The 20,047-nt window shown below is 36.2% G+C and overlaps 2 protein-coding genes across 2 annotated transcripts; one reads left to right on the forward strand and one right to left on the reverse strand.

Annotated features, from left to right (window-relative positions):
- Positions 1-323: 323 nt before the first annotated feature.
- LOC132279195 (uncharacterized) lies at positions 324-5,583 on the reverse strand. The gene is made up of 5 exons (XM_059781130.1): positions 5,283-5,583; positions 2,866-3,740; positions 2,344-2,451; positions 1,021-1,626; positions 324-367 (listed from the first exon to the last, which is right to left on the reverse strand). The coding sequence occupies exons 2-5, from the start codon at positions 3,734-3,736 to the stop codon at positions 324-326; spliced, it is 1,629 nt and encodes a 542-aa protein (XP_059637113.1). The 5' UTR covers positions 3,737-3,740; positions 5,283-5,583.
- Positions 5,584-9,392: 3,809 nt separating this feature from the next.
- LOC132309855 (plant-specific TFIIB-related protein PTF2) lies at positions 9,393-11,461 on the forward strand. Its single transcript, XM_059808119.1, has one exon. It carries the CDS (start codon positions 9,676-9,678, stop codon positions 11,254-11,256), a length of 1,581 nt encoding a protein of 526 aa, XP_059664102.1. The 5' UTR covers positions 9,393-9,675; the 3' UTR covers positions 11,257-11,461.
- The last annotated feature ends 8,586 nt before the right edge of the window (positions 11,462-20,047 follow it).

A 20,047-nucleotide genomic window follows, 5' to 3' on the forward strand; every position in this document is an offset into this window, starting at 1 on the left:
CAAAATCTATAGCAATATGCTCCCATTTCCATTGCGCTACAGGTAATGGTTGCAACAAACCAGCTGGCCTCTGATGCTCGGCCTTCACCTGCTGACAGGTAAGGCATCTAGCCACAAACTGTGCAACATCATTCTTCATCCCGCTCCACCAATACTGACGTCTCAAATTGTGATACATTTTAGTACCACCTGGATGAACTGCAAAACGGGAAGTGTGAAACTCCCGTAGGACATCCTCACGACAAACTGTAGGAACCACCAACAAACCCCTGAACCGTAGACCCCCATCTGTATGTAAGGCCCAATTTTTCACTATCTCACCACTAGAGATCAAAGCGTGGATGGCATCTAAGTCCGGGTCCTGTCTCTGTGACTCAATCACTCGTACAACAAGAGTAGGCTGAGCCACAAGACTAAATAAGAATACCGACTCACTGCAACCATCATCATCACAACACTGTAATCCCATCTCTGCCAGATCTTCAAGTATCTTCCACTTCCGAATAGCTAAGCTGGCCAAAGTTCCACGAGATTTTCGGCTTAAGGCATCAGCTACAACATTTGCCTTGCCCGGATGATATTGCAAATCAAAGTTGTAATCTTCCAAGTACTCAACCCATCGTCTCTGTCTGTTGTTCAAGTCCTTTTGGGAAAAAAGGTACTTGAGACTTTTGTGATCTGAAAATACCTCGAATCTCTCACCATACAAGTAGTGTCTCCAACACTTCAAGGTAAACACAACTGCCGCTAACTCCAGATCATGAGTAGGGTAGTTAAGCTCGTGAGTCTTCAACTGTCGAGACCCATAAGCCACTACTCTACCATCCTGTATCAACACACATCCCAACCCATCACGTGAAGCATCACAATAGATCACATAACCCAAGCCTCGCTCAGGTATCACCAACACTGGAGCTGTAGTCAATCTCGTCTTCAACTCCTGAAAAGATGAATCACAGGCCTCATTCCAGACAAACTTGACCCCTTTCCGGGTCAAACGGGTCATAAGAGCTGCCAAACGGGAGAAAGCCTTCACAAATCTTCGATAGTAACCCGCTAAACCAAGAAAATTGCGGATCTCAAACACATTCTTGGGTCGCTCCCAAGTCAAAACTGCTTCAACCTTTGATGGATCAACTGATACTCCACCTTCTGAAACAACATGCCCCAAAAACTTCACCTCCTGTAGCCAAAACTCACATTTCTCGTATTTGGCATACAATCGGTGCTCCCGCAAAATCTGTAGAACAATACTCAAATGGACCTCGTGATCTTCCCGAGTCCGTGAGTACACAAGAATGTCATCCACGAAAACTACCACAAACTGGTCCAAGTAATCGTGAAAGACGCGGTTCATTAAGTCCATGAATGCCGCTGGCGCATTAGTCAAGCCAAAAGGCATAACAAGGAACTCATAGTGTCCATACCGTGTACGGAATGCTGTCTTCGGGATATCCTCATCCCTAACCCGCAACTGATAATAGCCAGACCTCAAGTCAATCTTCGAGAAACAACTGGCTCCCCTCAACTGATCAAATAAATCATCTATCCTTGGCAAAGGATACTTGTTCTTGATGGTGGCATGATTCAACTTCCGATAATCAATGCACAACCTCAACGAACCATCTTTTTTCTTAGCAAACAAGACCGGTGCACCCCACGGTGACACACTCGGTTGGATGAAACCTTTCATCCTCAAATCATCAAGCTGCCTCTTCAATTCTTCCAATTCAACTGGTGCCATACGATACGGTGCCATAGAAATCGGCGCAGTACCAGGCATCAAATCAATAGTGAACTCCACTTCTTGGTGTGGAGGCAACTCTGTCAAATCTTCTGGAAAAACATCCAAGAAGTCACAAACAATCGCCGGATAAACTTCTCCCACGACATCATCTTCTTCAGCTAAAAGGCTAGCTAAGAAGTAATCACCACGACTCCGTTTATGAATTCCATACAACGACGATGATTGGGAATCACTCCGATCTCCCGTGAAAAAGAAACAGTCTCCTTCTGGAGTGCAAACTGTAATTCTCCCTTTGAAACAATCGATCGTGGCATGAAAGAAGGCCAACCAATCCATCCCGAGAATGACATCAAAGCTAGTCATCTCCAGGAGGATAAGGTTAAACACAAAGGTCCGCCCGGCTATCACAATGGGACACTCCTGCACAATTCGGGTCAAAGACACTGAAACCCTAACTGGCGTATCAACACTCAACGCCTGTTCCAAGAAACTAACTTCCAACCCCAATGCAAGTGCAAATGATGATGAAATAAAAGAATGAGATGCACCAGAGTCAAATAATACACGGGCCCAACAACCAAACACTGGAAATATACCTCGAAGGACTGACGGTCCAAAAGATGCATCTGTCTGTGCCAGTGCAAAAACACGTCCCTGTGGTACCTGTGCCTGAGGACTGCCAACCTGAACATCTGACTGTTGCACTGACATAGTAGGAGTATCCCTCCTAACTGATCGTGAACCCTGTGAAGACATAGTAGGCTGTGGTGGTGGTGGTCTGAAACCTGACTGAACTGTAGCCGATTGTGACGGCCTCTGCTGTGACCCTTTGCCACTAATGGTGCCTGCTCTCTGACTCGGACAATCACGAATCAAGTGACCCTGCTGGCCACACCCATAACAAGCCTTCGGAGCTGACGAAACTGAAGACGATCTCATCGGACAACTGGACTTGTAATGTCCGGGCTGCTGACACTGATAACAAACAACTGCACTCCTGTCAGATCTAGCTGGCATAGGAGTGGTAGGAGCAGATCTTGTAAACTGTTGCCCCTGAAACTGAGATGGACTGCCCCTGTTCCTTTTCCAAGAAGATCCCTCTGAGGATGGCCCTGCACCCCTCTTTTGCTTCAATTGCCCTCTTCTTGCATCCTTCTCTCTATTGTCAGCCTCTAGCATCAAAGCCCTTTCCACTGCTTCAGAGTAAACCTTAATAAACTGTGCCGTGATCAACGGCCTCATTCGATCATTAAGACCCGATACAAACTTCCGAGTCTTGTTAGCTTCATCTCTCACCACTTCTGGAGCAAAACGGGAGAGTGAGGTGAACTTGTTCTCATACTCCGCCACTGATATGTTCCCTTGAATAAGATTATGAAACTGGTCTTGTAACTCCCATCTTTTGGAAAGCGGAAAGTACTTTTCATAGAACAGTTCCTTGAACTTGTCCCAACTCATCTCTTCAATCTTGTACTGGTTAGTGATCGACTTCCACCAAACCTTGGCATCCATAGCAAACTTGTAAGTTGCTAGGATGATCTTCAAGTGATCCTCTGTCACATCCATTGAGGTCAACTGAGTTTCGACTTGATCCATGTAGTTGTCGGCTACCATTGGATCCGCACCGCCCTCAAACATAACCGGCATCAGCTGAGAAAACCCCTTAATGATCTTGAGACGCTTCTGAGCTGGAGTCTCCTCAACTCGAACTGTAGGTTGTGGTACCAACTGCGGCTGAGCAACAATCGTTGCCCTCACGACATTTTGCAACAAACGATTAAACTCCAGTGCCACAGAACCTTCACCCACTTCTACGGGTACGGGTGTTTCAACATTCTCTCTTCTTGAGGGAACAGCTCTTGGGGGAATCAAGTCCCTAAGAAGCATGTTCTCATCAACTGGCTCCGCCGGATTGGAGCTAGAGCTCTCACCAACATCACCCCTTGTTGGTCTAGGGCCAACTTCTCTAGGTTCCTCACGCCGTGACATCGTGCTATAAAATGAGAAAACGATTCAGAAACATGACACTAAGGTCCACTGTGGACGACTCAACAAGAATTAATACCGTACAACACTTAGCATGCAAGACTATGCAAGAAACATTTTAACATAAACAAGTAAGCAAGTAAGCACATAGGCAGTTAAGCATGCTCATTTAAATAAGATACCACGTAGCAAGTAGTCAAGTAAGCAACACAAACAACATTCCATGCGACTCTATGTAGGCCTCTACCCGTCGTCCTAAAGGTTTTCGAACCTTGGCTCTGATACCAAATTTGTAACGTCTCAAAACTAATACTTTTTAAACAAAACAAAAAAAAAAAAAAAAAAAAAAAAAAATTCGGCATGACTTCCCCTAAAAATAGGCCTATCACAACCTGTTTAATTGCATTTTTAACCTGTCACGGCTCAAATTCCGAATTCACGGCAATAGTAGATGATAATACACAATCAAATGACCTCGATAATACCTCAAACTAGTATTACTCTCCCCATGCATCAATAAGGTTTACATGTTATCAAATTCACATCCAAAATATCATCAAATACCTTACATTACATAACAAAGTTTTGCAAAATATACATATACACCTTCACACTTTTAGTGCTTTGCAAAGATAATGGGAGATATACAAAAGACACAAAAGTGAGCTTCTAGTATCGCTCAAGCTTGAGGTGGGTTGTTGTCCACCGGTTCTTTTTCAAGACCTGAAAAAAAATATATAAATAGTAGGGTGAGCTATATGCTCAGTAGGTGACACTTAAGACACAATTCTTGTGTCCTAGTGAATCCAATCAAAGCATAGGCCAATGGGAGATAGGGATCATACAACATAGGGGATCGAATACAACATACAATTCAATTCCAATTATAAACAATGCAATGCAATGCAATGAAATGCAATGCATGTCAATGACACTCCCCATTTTTATTCTTAAAACCATCACTTTCAAACGTTAATACAGCCCGCCCTTTGGTAACCCCGCCGCGACACGAGAGGAGGATTGGCTAGTGTCCCTGACCCTTGGTAACCCCGCGGCGTCATTATGGGGCCCAACTAGCTCAACCACACTAGGGCGACTCCCTAGTCCCCTCTAGGCTATATTAACCTCCGGCCCGTTGGTAACCCCGCAGCGACCGGATTTGTCAAAACCAAATTTTTTTTTTTCCAAAACATTCATTCCCAAATCCCCATTTTCATTTCAAGACAACCACTTCCCTTTTTCATGCAACCTAATGAGATGTAGGCTCATGTCATGATCTCAATATAATGACAAATGAGAACTTAGCACAATAATAAATAAGCATGTTCTCATGGCATCATTATAGCATGTTAGTAACCTAAAAAAAAAATGTAAACAACCATCACATAGACATACTTTTCATTCAACCATGTTATACACATTTACATAACTAGCATGTTGTCAATTAAATCATTTTAATCAAAATCAACAACAATTAAACATACTATATAACATATAGAGGAGCATGATTCATTATAGAGCAAGATTCCATGGCTTAAGATGTCCCTACCTCAAAAATGAGCAAACCCTAGAAAATGGGTCCTAAATTTCGAAGTCCAAAGGGTGCACCAAATCTGGAATTGTTGGTATGGATGTGTAGAGCTCGACACAAGCTTCGTTTTGCCTCAAACGGCACCTCAATCCGACAAAAGATGAAGGAGTAATCAACAATGGAAGCTTGAAATGAAAAGAAAAGAAAAGAAAAAAAAAGACAAGAAGGAGAAGCAGAGGCGTCTGTCGGGAGAGAGAGAGAAAGGCAGAGACCAATTTTGGTCTCACAATTCACTTAAAAAGTGATGTGGGTCCCACTTCTTTTATAATTTTTTTTTCTCATTTCCTTTTTCATTTAAATCACACACCACACACACACAACTATATACAAACATCACAGGCAAAGTCACTCATCATGCGATATCAAAAAGTGCTCGTCGCACCTGTCAACTTGGCACGACACCAAAGTATAGCTGCAAGGAAGAAATTTGGCCTGCCGCCAAAGTGTAGCTGCAAAGAAGAATTTTGGTCTATCGTCATAGTTGTAGCTACAAAAGAAATTCTGATCCGGCAGAGTGTAGCTGCGAAGAAATAAATTGGTTCGTCACCAAACTGTAGCTGCCTAGTAAATTTCTGCTCATCGCCGAGGTATTACTGAAAGAGAAATTTTGTTTGCCGCCAAGGCTTTGCTGAAGAATCTGGTTCATCACCAAGGTGTTGTTGCAACAAAATTTTGACTCACCACTGAAGTGTCGTTGAAAGAAAAAAATTCTGCTCGCTGCCGAGGTGTTGCTAAAAGAAAATTTTGGCTTTCCGTCGAGGTATTGCTAAAAAATATTTGCTCACCGCCGATGTATTGTTGAAAGAGAATTAAGCTTTCCGTTGGGGTGTCGTTGAGGAAAAAAATAATTCTGTTCATTGCCGAGGTATTGCTGAAAGAGAATTTGGCTTTTCGTTGAGGTGTCGTTGAAGAAAAATTCTGCTTGCCGCCGAGGTATTGCTGAAAATGATCTTTGTCCTTCTACTGAAGTGTCGAAGAAAAAATTTCGCTCGCCGATAGAACCATGAAGAATATTACTGGCTGGGCACCAACATTCGAGTAATGCTATGAATACATCTCCATGGTGATCATATAAAGACAGCTCGCTGATAGAACCATGAAGAATGTTAGTGGCTGGGCACCAACATTCGAGGAATGCTTTGAATACATCTCCATGGTACTCATATGAAGATAGCTCGCCGATAGAACCATGAAGAACATTAGTGGCTGGGCACCAACATTCAAGGAATGCTTTGAATACATCTTCATGGCGATCATATGAAAATAGGGAGGCAAATAGAGCACCATATAATTGTTGTTTTGATAGAAAGTCGTGGAAACGCGCCAAGACATCTTCTAACCACTCCTAATATAGTTCGGTGTGTGAAAATTCAGCAGAAAATATACAGGGAATACTCCATGATACTTCCTTCGCCTGAACATTGAGACCCAAGAAGGAAAATTGGTTTTTCTCAACAACTTTATCATGAAGTAAAGAATTTAATATCAAGGCTTCCGAGACAATGGATTCTTCATTAATCTGATCAAGACCAAAGTTGGTGAGGTCGCCTGTAACCTTGCGTGTCCAATGAGAAGAACAATGTTCATTGTCTGGATCAAGCATTTGAATGCGTGTCCAATGAGAATAACAATGTTCATTGTCAGGATCAGGCATATGAATGGCATTGCGACCGAGAAGTGAGTCGGATATGCTTAATGTGATTCCTTGGCTTCTTCAACTATTTTTGCTCTTTAAGATAGTCATCTTTTGCTTCATAAAACACTTGAATACTACCATGATGGAACAACAAATAAATTTAAAGCTCGATCGGTGTTGTCTAAAAGGACGATTTCAATTTATGCTACGGCTGGTAAAATCAAGTTGATATATCCAATCAAGCCCTTAAAAAAAAAAATAGGTTAGAGGAACATGAAAAAAAAAAGGGGGGTGAAAAAAAAAAAAGAGAGAAAAAAAAGGAAAGAAAAAAAAGAATCGTGAAAAAAGAAAGGAAAAAGAGGGAAAAAAAAAAAAAAAAAGTCGTGAAAAAAAAAACGTGGGAAAAAAAAAGGGAAAAAAGGAAAGAAAAAAAAATGAAAAAAATTGCGTGAAAAAAAAAAGAGAGAAAAAGGAAAGGAAAAAAAAGAGAGAAGAAAAAAAAAGGAAAGGAACGAAAAGAGAAGAAAAAAATTTTGAGTGAAAAAAAAAAGAGAAAAAGGGAAGGAAAAAAAAAAAGGAGAAGAAAAAAAAGAGAGAAGAAAAAAAAATTATGTGAAAAAAAAGAGGAAAAAAATTGCGTGAAAAAAAAACAAAAAGAGAGAAAAATTGCGTGAAAAAAAAAAAGAAAAAAAGAGAAAAAGGAAAGGGAAAAAAAAAGGCGTGAAAAAGGAAAAAAAAAAGAAAAAAGAAAAAGAGAGAGAAATATCCTACCGATTATTCAAGCAGAGACTGCAATCTAACAAGTCTGACTTTAGAATTGATGGCAAAACTTATAACATTGGTGGTATATATAGGCAATAAAATATCTCCTTGAATTATATAATTCAGTTCAAATAAGAAACTAAAATTCCAATCCAAAGTTGGACTGAAAAACAAAAGAGGAAATCTTACAATCCAAAGTTGGATAGGAAAAAAAGAAGAAGAAGAAGAAGTTGAATGCTTCAAGTTCTATTTGAAAAAGAAAACAAGTCCTGTTAAACTTGGGACTCAAAGTGGGAGCAATTTGTAGACCCTAAAATTTTAGTGGGCTTTGATTTTGACAAATAGACTCATTAAATATGGGTCTATATTTAGAATAATTATTTTTAAGGGTAATTATCATAATATAACCGGCTCGGCCCAGCCCGGTCTACTTAAATTATTTAATTAGTCCAGCCCGGATGGTTAAATAAACAAATAATTATTTCTAATAAAATATATTTAGAATAATTATTTTTAAGGGTAATTATCATAATATAACCGGCTCGGCCCAGTCCAGTTATTATTGACTTTTTAAAAATATCTAACTATGTTAAATTACAAATTTACCCACATCAAAAAACTTTTTTTTTCACTTTTTCCTCTATTTCTTCTCTCTCCCATATATAACACACACACATATATATACACACATCTACAGATTATATATGATTCAACTCTTTTCTTTACTTTTGAGTGTTGAATCAAAAATTTTTTTTTTTTGGTCAATTCCAATTAAAATTGTTTATGATCCTTCAACTTCTATTTATATCCGATTTAGGAAATTCAATTATAGTTCTCCAATAATATATATGTAAGAGTTTGAATAGTTTTGTTGATTGCCATCACCAAACATTGGAATTATTAATTGATTCGAAGGCTTCAAGTTTGAACAATTTTGTTAATTGAAGGTTTGAAGAATTTGTTCTTCATTTGTCAACAGATTCTTGTGAACCCAATTTGATGAGACACACAACTCTCTAGAACGATATATAAATAAAGAAAGAAATAGGAGGTTTGAGAGAGAGAGTTGTCAATGACGGATCAAGAAAAGGAGCAAAGTGGGTCTGTTCTAGCCATGTTTGTGTGTATAAATATTATATATAGGATATGTCTTATATATAGGAGAGAGAAGGAACAGGAGAGAAAGAGAAAAAAAGTTTTTTTTTTAATGTGGGTAAACATGTAATTTAATATAGTTAGATATTTTAAGAAGGTGCAGTAACTTTTAATATATTTAGTGAGTCAAAAAAGTTATTGATGTGACGTCTTAATACCTGTAAATATTTATTTGAGAGGGTCCGTTCCCAAAAGAAAAAGATCAATAACTAAATTGAAACGGAGGAGGGACTAATTAGACACGAGTTTGATTTGGATCTTATTTGATTTACCCAAATAACTTATTAAATCTTTTATTAAATATTTTTTTTTTTAGAAGACTTGTCATTTTGTTGTTCATAGATGGTAAGCAACTAAGCATGAACTTCCAGCTGGCAAATATTGTCCCTTAAATAAACTCGCGTATGGACTAGGATTTCTAATTTTTCTCTCATCGAGGTCGTGAAAACCTAATCTGTGGCTATTCAGAGAAAACAGGGTCACGATCTGGATTTTGAAAGGCTTCAACTATATAAAGGTGCACAAATCTCTCCTCTTACATTATTGCTTCTTTTATTATATAGTCTCTCCTCCTCAAGCCCTAATCCTCTTATTATATGGAAGCTTGATATCGCGAAGTAGATGTTTATTAAGGAAATCCATTCTCTCCTCCTCAAGCCCTAATCCTTTTCTTATACAGTCTCTCCTCCTCAAGCCGTAAGATTTGCAGAATTTCCTAGAAATATTCTCTAAACCCTAAAATTTTCTGGTCAAACAAACAACAAATCCAAAATATAATCTGGGAAATCGTGGGGAAATATGGAGATTTCTCGCGCCTGCCGGAGCTGTAGAGAGAGGACTCTCGAATCCGACTATGTTACGGGCAATACGGTCTGCTCCTCGTGCGGTGTCGTCCAAGACTATGACAATTTCCAAGCCGATTTTGGCGGTTTCAACGGCCCGGCTGGTACATTTGTCCGAGTCGGCACCGCAGGGACTGGCAGTGTATGCAATTACAAGGAGAAGAAAGTATACGAAGCCAAAAGGCTTATAGATGAGTTGATGTCTGAATTAGGGGTTTCAGCTTCGGATGAGGTTAGAAAAATGGTTGAAACTATTACTGAAGGTGAATACGGGGAGGGCCATTGGTTCCCTATATTTGTTGGTGCCTGTGCTTATGTTGTTATGCGGAGAGATAATAAATCGTTGCCAATTGTTGAGGTGGCGGCCGTGATTCGGTGTGATGTTCATGAGCTTGGTCGAATGGTTGCTCGGGTTGTTAGTAATCTTGGAATGAAGTTGCCGGAGTTTGATATTGTGATTGCATTTAAACGGGCGATTCTTAATAGCCATAGGTTTAATGTTCTTTCGGAGGATAAGGTGGAGAGAGTGTTAAAACAGGGGATATTTTTGTTGCAGTGTTCGGTGAAATGGTTCTTGACAACAGGGCGGAGACCACTTCCAATGGTTGCAGCAGTGGTGGTATTTGTTGCAAAATTGAATCAGGTTGATGCTCGAATTGAGGATGTGGCGAAGGAATTACATGTGGCACTTGCCACTACTCGGTTGCGGTATAAAGAGCTTTTAGAGAGTCTTGTGAAAGTTGCACAAGCATTGCCTTGGGGAAAGGATATTACAGTTAAGAACATTGTAAAAAATGCGCCACATGTGATTCAGTATATGGAGTTGAAGTCGATGGGTAAGCGTGACAAGACGAATAAGAGTTTAGAGCATGTTGGATTTGATTTAGATGACATGGTTAGTGACATTACCAGCAAAGAAATTGAATACGGGACCGACGACTATTGCATACAAAGTGATTGTCAGTATTTTGAGGCAGGGCGTTCCTCGAGTTGGAATATTGATGAATTGGACAAGTTCAAAATTTCACCTGAATGCTTGTCCATGATTTATTCAAAGTTCTTGGATGAGGTTCCTCATGTCAACTCTGTTGGAGAGAGTGGAGAGGAGAATATAAGGAAGGGAGGGAGAAAGTATGTCCATGCATGTACAGAGTGGTGGAAAGGACAATCAGAATTAAGCAAAAAGCTTTTCCTAAAGCAAATATTGGGGAAAGATGTAGGATTGAATGCAATGCCTCCATCTTATGTCACTGGATGCTTAGCATATCAAAGGAGGAGTGAAAAGATAAAGGCTGCTAAGCTGCGAATTGATAAAGTTATGCGCCCAGCAGGTCCTGATTCAGGTGACAGGGATGATTCATTTTTAACAAAATGTGTAAAGACTGGGAAGAAAAGGAGGAAAATGCAAGTTGATATTGATTGGGAAGATTTTGTTATTGAAACCCTTCTCCTTCATCAGGTGGAGGAGGGGGAAATAGAGAAGGGGCACTACAATACTTTACTGGACTTGCATGTTTTTAACTCCGGAATTTTGTAATAAGCTTCAGCATGAAAGGAGTAATGATTAGAATCTATTCAACTGCACCAACCACTGCACTATTGGAGAGAGTTTGCAGCCTTTTTTTGTTTAAATTCTTTCAACAGAAGGAAATCCTATTTTACTATTATTTTGTAAATTGATACAAGATCACATTTTTGTTGCAAAAGTTTGTTACCTACACAATTACATAATATAAAATCTCGTTTGTTCAATGTATGTTTCTTATTCTTTTGACTGTAAGGGTTACACTTTCTGTATGCTTCTTCCTTATTTATTGTAGTCTGACTTTTTATTGTTCTGTTCTTTTCCTATTCTCTTTGTATTATTCGCAGTTTTCTTTTCCTTTTCGTTCTTCAATATGTACTGTCAAGTGATGGCTTACTTTCTGCCAGTCATCTGATTCAAACGGCAACTTTTGGCTTCTAACAGTGCTGAGAGTTCATGGAGCTAATTGAGTCAGTTCATCATATTTTCCATTTCGTAAGAGAAAAATTTACTGCCTTTAAGAAAAATTATGCAATTTCTGCGATATCTTCGTGAATCTCTTGGTAGAAAGCACTTTTGATTTAATCTTGACTGAACTTCCTATTCCATATAAAATACAGTGTTTCTTATTGGAAGCCTTTTTCTAATAAGCTTCCATCAAGATTAGGATTAGTGGTATCCAATTGTGGCCTAGATGTTAATACTCCCTTTTTGTGGTGAAGCTGGGGAGACCTACACTTCTGTTAGAATGCAATATCTTTGGGTGGTTTGGTTTTGCAATCCTCTATGGTTTCTTCCAGATGTGAGCATGCTAGCTTCTTTTGGTGTATTTCCTTGAAATTTATATTTTCATTTTCTTTCTTTCGAAGTGGCCAGTAATTTTTTTTTTTTTTGTTCTAAATTTGCATTTGGCTTCCATAAAAGGATTGTTTCTGCATCATCTCCAAACAATGAAATCAAAGTTTGCGATCTCCTTACACTGGTTTCTATTTTCTGAAGGTTTGGAAGTTCCTGAGAGATGTAGCTTGGATTGTGGTGTAGTTTCCTCTATGGATTTTACTGCTGATGAACCTTTATATCCCCTGGTGTTATGTTTAATTTGCGTTTAATTTGCTACTATGAGCATATTCACTATGTTTCTTTACATTTACTGCTGATGAACCTTTATATCCCCTGGTGTTATGTTTAATTTGCTACTATGAGCATATTCACTATGTTTCTTTACATTTCCTTGTAGAATTTTTGTTGCTCTTGCATCTGTTTGTGGAAGTAATGCCACTGTCATTACATCTGTCATTTTGGAAACTGGCTTGTGAGATATACATTTTGATAATTCTCTGTTTGTTAAAATTCCCTGAAGTTTGCTCAGCTTTGTTCATGATCATTATCTTTGCTCCAAGATATGTTCAAATGATAAACTGCTTTCTTTTCTGAAGTTGAACACTTAGTTATGCTATAATTTTGCTATTATTTTGAAGTTGTGTTCCTCTTAACAAGAAGGAAAGAGGAAAATGTTGAACACTCAGTTAAATTTTATTCTATGTTTAAAAATTCATAATTCTAACTGGTTATCTTGCTTTAAAGCCAATTTTATGGTGTACAGGGCATATACTTGTTTCAGATTCCTTGCATTTCACTATGTTTATTATCATTTTGGCCTTTTCTTTTTCCCGTAAATAATTGCTGGGGAGTTTCTGGTTTGAATTTCAAGGGAGATGTATGTAATAATTTAGCGCATGCATTGCTCCAAAATTTGAACTGCTTTAGACACTTAATATAGGGTTATCGAAGCCCCTGATATCATGCATCCTTACATCATAATACTGAAGTATTTTATTTCCTAACATACTCTTAAGAAAAACACCAAAACAAGCCCTTTGTGGGAGAACAAGCGAATATAGATGACAAAATATATAAAAAAAGTATCATAATAATATAATTATATAGAACTTTTCCAGCGCCTGGTGGAACATGGAGTCGGTGCTGCTTGTATTACTGGCCAGCAGCAAATGCCTCAACTGGGAAAGTTTTGGTGATGCCAGCAAGACTCTTGAAGTGGATCTTTCCGGTGGGTGGATCATCCTCGACTATCTCACTGACTGGAGGCCATAGCATGAGTTCCTTAGCCTTCACTCCCTTGAGCTTCTTGATCCGTTTCTTCTCAACATAACCAGTAATTTCAGTGTCATAGCTCACAAGCTTGCTAATCACCTTGAACTTGTGTTCAACCTTCTTCTGTTGCAGGATCCACATGTAGCCTGTGTTCTTCACGAAACCTACTTCAATCACATCGGCAAGGGGGAGAAGTCCTAATGGGAGTCCAAACTCTTCAAGAAGAGAGACCGCCATTTTCAGCCCCTCGTCGTGGCCCTTCTTGACGATTCCTCCTTCTTTCGGATCTGCCATGGTAGATATTTCTCTCTTTTCGGAGTTAACTATGACAGTATGAGTGACTTAATGAGGCAAGCAGAGCTTCAATTTATAGCAGAGTGCCTACATGCATGAGACAAACATATTGGAGAAACCAAGGTGAGCAGCGTTGTATTAACCACCAAAATTGTAATTGCTAGATTTCGTTTGGTCAATTATCTTTGTCTAATGGTTCATGTTAAAGATCTAACAACCCTTTATCCCGATAAATGCCGCATCTTTCCAAGTACAAAATGACAAGTTTATTGGATGCACTGAGTCATGGTTTATTGGACTCTACTTTACTGTTATGATTTTTTAGTTTACATGTTATGGGTTGTAAAGTTTTCACATCTCATTTTTGCTTCTTCCACCATAGGACATTTGAGGTTTTAATGGATGCATGTTATTTTGGAATTCCTTAGACGTCTTGGTCGGTTGGTAACTTGAATTCACTTTGGAGTTGGAGACATTGGTTCACAAGTTCTTTGCGACACAAACATGTATGTCTTGTTATTTTAATACACATCTAGACTATGATATGGTTTCTGACCTCGACAAAAATTATTATTTTTTGTTTTTTCACAGACAAAAATAACAGTTCAATTCTCCTAGGATTTGAACAGACATTTTTTTGCTCTTGGATTTTGAGAAATGTTGTACGTTTTCTTCTTTCAACAACCTATGCTTTACCCGTTCTCTAGCATAATCATTTGTAGAAGATTGTTCGATATGTCTATGACTTGTAATATGGTAGACTTTATGTATTCGGCTGTCATAATTATTACGCTGAGTTTAGTGCCTTTTTTATATTTTCTTGACAAGAAACTTATGCACCTATTTTGTCTTTACAAAGTTTTGAGAAGTAGAGGACATATCACTAAATTACATCAGCCTTGAGTTGAGTTTAATTTCTTTTGAGTTGGCAATTTTTGTGAGTAAAAAATAAGTACCGTAATCACCGATCTTTGTTTTATCAAGTTTTAGTTGGATCAACTTGGTTCATTGGTTGTTAATTGAAGATTAAAAATTGTACATGTACCGAACGGCCAGTGATCAATTTTGTACGAACCAATTAGTTTAATCCAGTTAAATACCCTAATTTGGCAATCTTTGACCTTACCCATCTAACATAGAGCTTTTTCATAAAACAGGTATATATTCTACTACAATTCATGCCTGATGATTTTACTGTACATTTCTCGAGTAACTCATCTTTTACAGGGTGTAGTTATGTCATGGAACTATTCCTAGGATTAATTTTGTATAGAGTAAGGGCACGATAAGCACGAACATGTACTATGACAGGAAAGCTTCTCAATCTAATGGCTGAAGGAACACGCTGAAATTGAGAGTTCTATAGTTTTCTTCATTTGTATAAACCTAAAGAATTTATCAAGTTCTTAGGCTGCTTATGAACCACGGCTATGGGTATGGCTTCTCTTTGTTCCTTTGAATTCTGTTAGCAACTAACATGAAGGAGACAAATTATCATGACTGTTTTGATTGATATAATATAGATGATCAAAGCAACAAAAATCAACTTTTTTTTTGGGTAAGTTTGTTTTTGTCATTTAATACACAATTTAATAAAAAATAAGATTGGTTGAAACAACTATAAGTTTGCAACAAATGAAAGAGTCATTATTTTTGTTTTTATCATTTTATACACAATTCTATAAAAAAAACCATACATGGTTGGTTGGTCATTATTCTAGCCATGAAAACATCTCTAATCAAGCACTAAAAACTGTATTTCGTATGAAGGAAAGAATAGTTGCGGAGAGAAAATAGAAATGAAGAAATGAATTTTCTTTGTTATGTAGAGATGATACAAGGAAAGAAATATATTCTTTATAAATTTTCGCAGGCAAAATAAGTGAAGGAAGGCAAGTGGACTATAAGTCTATAATAGAAATTTTAAATTAAATACTATCTTAAATTATACATGTTTCAAAGAAAGATATTCTTTATAAATTTTCGCAGGCAAAATAAGTGAAGGAAGGCAAGTGGACTATAAGTCTATAATAGAAATTTTAAATTAAATACTATCTTAAATTATACATGTTTCAAATTATAGTATTATCCTCTATAATTACAATATTATAAATATTAGGCTAAAGTACACTAACACATGAGATTTGGCATAAGGACAATTAGATGAAAGTTACTTATTTTTTGAACAATGACACCCCTTAAAAATTAAAAAGTGGACAAAGACACCCCTTGAAGCCAACCGACATGGAAAATTGACCAAATTGCCCTTTGACTATTTAGTTGACCTTTTTACCTTTACAAGTTAATAAATTGGACAAAACTACCCATAAAACATATATATATATATATATATATATATATATATATATATATATATATATCCATAAAACAGATTAATAAATTGAAAAACAGGTTAATAAATTGAAGAATAAAATTTATGCGTACTAACATTGACCCCCTGAAACAGATGAAGAGTATATATATATATATACACACACATACTGAAACAGATTAATAAATTAGAGAATAATACATTGCACCAAAAATTACATAACTTGTCATTACAGTCCTATTACATAACCAACATTTAACTTCATAAAAGTAGCCATCAACATCCCACAATCCATAATAAACTTGTACTAAGTCATTACATAACCAACATTTGACACCAAAATTTACATAATCTGTCGGATTTCTTAAAAAAAAAAAAAACCATATTTAGAAAATAGGAACAAAGATTTCGTTAAAAAAAAAAATTCCCATATTTAGAAAACATGAACAAAGGTTTCGTTACAAAAAAAATCCCATATTTAGAAACAGAACAAAGATTTCGTTACACAAAAAAACCCATATTTAGAAAACCCCATTTTAGTAAAGAAAATAAAGAAAACCAAAACCACATAAAGAAAAGATCATATTTTCTTTACAATATTTTCTTGTAAAGGAAACACCATTTGAAAAGGAAACACCATTTTTGTAAAAAAATCAGGAACAAAATTTTTGTAAAAAAAAAACCCATATATTTTTTTTTTTTTGTAAATTAAGAAAAAGATTTCAAGAAAGATCAAGGTTCAATGGAAGATTTTCTCATCAAACCTACAAATAAAATCAAAAACAGAATAAAGATATATAGATAAATATACACATGAATAGATTAATATAATATAGGAAAAAAAGAATAGATTAATATATATATATATATAGAGAAAAATGTGTTGAAAGAGAACCCCTGATGTGTGGAGACCAAAGCAGAACAAAGATATATAATGGTTGGTCTTGACGAGATCGCGAAATCAGCCTCCAGAACTAGGGTTTTAAAATGATAATGGTGACTAGGGTTTCAGGCAGAGATGGTGATACGAATAGAAGAGAATAAATGAAAGATTAGCGCAGGGACAGAGAAAGAGAGACAGAGGGTATTTGGTGTGTGGTTCAATGGTTGGAAAATTAGATTACGGGTTGTTAATCTGGCGCCACTTGGCGCTAATTTGTGGTGCTAAATTTTGAGGGGAAATTGTGTCATTTTGACATGTAATGATATTTTGTAATAAATTTGAATTTAATATTAAGGGGCAATTTTGTCTTTTTATATGATTTAAGGTCTTGTTTGGATGAAATTTTTTCAAGGGGGTGTCATTATCCCAAAAATAACTAACTTTCACCTGAGTGTCTTTATACCAAACCTCAAGGGGTATTAGTGTACTTTATCCTCAATATTATTGAATATAATGATAAAAACAATTAAAACTTTTTATTTTCTCTCTCCTAAGGAACATAGTAAATTATGAGTATATTCTTAATTAAAACTTTTTATTTTCTCTTTCCTAAAGAACATAATAAATTATGAGTATATTCTTTCTCTTCTATCAAACCGAATAAAAAAAGGGAAACACACAATCTTTTTTCTAGGATGTCTCATCCATCCATTCCATTCAATTTTTTTTCTTTCCTACCAAACAAAGCAAAAAGGGTCATTCAGTTTCTGTTTTTAGATACAAAAAAATTGTTTGGTTGATAGTTTTTGAAAATTATTTTTTGAAAAAGAGGTAGTTTTCCAAACACCGTCTTAAACAAGTTTGTCACACAGAAAATTTTCAAAAACATAGAAAATAAAAAACTGTTTTCATACAATTATAAGAGATAGTTTCTTGAAAACCGGCATTTTTATAACTTAGTTTAAGAAAACAGTTTTCAAAAAATTGAACTAACCATAGATTTTCAATTTTGAGTGACAAACTAATCTCGCTCCTTATTTTTTGAATTTTTTTAAAACTGTTTAAAGAAAATTGGAATCATTCAAAAAATTAAAAGGTTTTATCATTGAAATATATATAAAGTTTAAGTTTAATATATATATATATATATGTCAATTTCCTCTTGCAAAAGAATGTGATCACTACTGGTTATTTGTGATAGGCATGACACCATCTAAATGCAGTGGTACAACTACATTTCATCTGCCAACATCGGATATATATCATTTTACTATCAAACTATTCCATCAGTCAAACAGATTCCAAAAGGCTCACCATTTTTTTTTTTTTTTTTTTTCTGGGATTCCCTTTTCCCACTATATATCCTATCCAATTTTCTTTCTGCGATATCGCACATTTATGCTTTTCCTACTACAACTTGCATATAAAACAATGCGTTTACCTAGCGGATGTAACCATCGCGCGCGCGAAATATTCAACACTAGCTCCACTTGTTTTCAATACTATATGGCGCTTATGTGGATGTTTTGTCGTACTTTTGATCATGTTACTAATGTAATCATCCAATGTGATTAATAAAACGTGTGCGCCAAAGTTTTTCTCATCTTGTTGTATTAAAAAATTAATAAGAAAATAATAAAAGATTAATCGGTTTGATCTAATTGTTCTATTTTGATTTGCAGGTCGCGAGTTTGAAACTGCGGAGAATCTCCTTAACAGAAGATGAAACGGTTTCTAAAAAGGATTAGAATCTTTTGAGGCTTACGCTCCATCTGTTTGGATGTAAAATATTTTTAAGAAATTTTTATTTTTATTTTTTTCCTGGTGTTTTGGTTGACGTAAAATATTAAAATTTAATAAAAACAATTTACTCATCAATTTTAAGCAAGTCATTTTACACGCTCTGCTCGATGAATTCGATCTTAACCTCGACCTAAACCTTTGCCAAACACTGTAAAAATAAAAATTATATAATATTTTATCCAAAAATAAATAAATAAAATTATTTTACGTCAAAACAAAAGGAGTCTTAGGGCTTGTTTGGTATGCTCTTTGTTTTAGGCATTTTATTTTTGGCTAAAACAGAAACATTGTTTTTGCTGTTAGAGTGTTTTGGGAAAAAATTGGAAGCACATTTGGGAACGATCTTTTGTTGTGAAATGTTCGGGCCCGTGTTGCGCTACTGTAATGGTTTTGGCCTATGAATAATTGTCAAAATAAGAAAAAATAACTTTTTGGTATTTTAGTTTGTTCACGAAGTGCTTTATCATTGTGTAAAATAAAATAAGATCACACCAAATATACTTTTGTTATTAAAATCGACACTATAGCAGTCCAAAAACAAAAATAACAGAAATAAAACGCATGCCAAGCGAGAAACTAGCGAAATTTTTTAAAGTTATCATAAACGAAACTTCTCCTCTTCATATACATTTACTCAAATTTGTAGCATGCATATGTCCTGTACTTCACATCATTCAATGTATCTATGTTTATTTTTGTTTCTACATCAACTCACTTACAATCCTTATATGCTAAGTAAACTTGTAAAAACTAGGATTAGATTTTTTAATTTTGTTTTTAAACTTTGTTGAGGAAAAATAATTTTTATACTACATAGCCAAGGCCTAAAAGTGTTTTTTGACCTTTTTTTTAGGTTTTTGTAATGTCAAATCAGAAAATTAGATTATGGAGAAAATTTTAAAAGTATTTTAAAAAATAGAACCAAATAGCTTAATTGTTGGTGTTGGCAATGAACACTTTATTTATTTTAGTTCATTAACAAGAAAGCTATGTATCTATACAAAAATTTAAACTTTCACTATTTTTTTTTAGAAGGAAAAAAGATACGATTAGATTACAACCGTCCGCATTGGTAATGAACCAAAACATTATCTTATGATGTCATTGTCGCGAGTAATTACCTAACATCCAACCCCATTGCAACATATTTTCCAGTCTTTAAATTACAATAGTGTAATAGGTATTATAAAATCATAACGAGTGTCAACGAGCTGGTTAAATGATCTTCCCAGCATTTCGGTCACCTTGATTGCATGGGATGGAGTGTTCAACCACGAACGTGGCAGATGTTTATTGGTTGACATTCACACGTGGCAGTGTGCCAGTGGACCATGAACACATTATATCTTAACTATAAAGTTACGTAGCTATATATATAT

Source organism: Cornus florida, unplaced genomic scaffold, assembly GCF_030987335.1.
Source record: "Cornus florida cultivar Cherokee Brave unplaced genomic scaffold, ASM3098733v1 CherokeeBrave_3.0.0_Hap2_Chr01, whole genome shotgun sequence".
Lineage (NCBI taxonomy): Eukaryota > Viridiplantae > Streptophyta > Magnoliopsida > Cornales > Cornaceae > Cornus > Cornus florida.

Excerpts from the sequence above, each read along its gene's own strand:
- LOC132279195 (XM_059781130.1), bottom strand. The coding sequence starts at position 3,736 with ATGTCACGGCGTGAGGAACCTAGAGAAGTTGGCCCTAGACCAACAAGG. Across the intron at positions 2,452-2,865 it reads GCAATTGAAGCAAAAGAGGG|TGCAACAGTCAGATGTTCAG; the intron begins GTGCAGGGCCAT and ends CTACTATGTCAG. Across the intron at positions 368-1,020 it reads ATTTGTGAAGGCTTTCTCCC|AGACAGGACCCGGACTTAGA; the intron begins GTTTGGCAGCTC and ends ATTGAGTCACAG.
- LOC132309855 (XM_059808119.1), top strand. The coding sequence starts at position 9,676 with ATGGAGATTTCTCGCGCCTGCCGGAGCTGTAGAGAGAGGACTCTCGAA.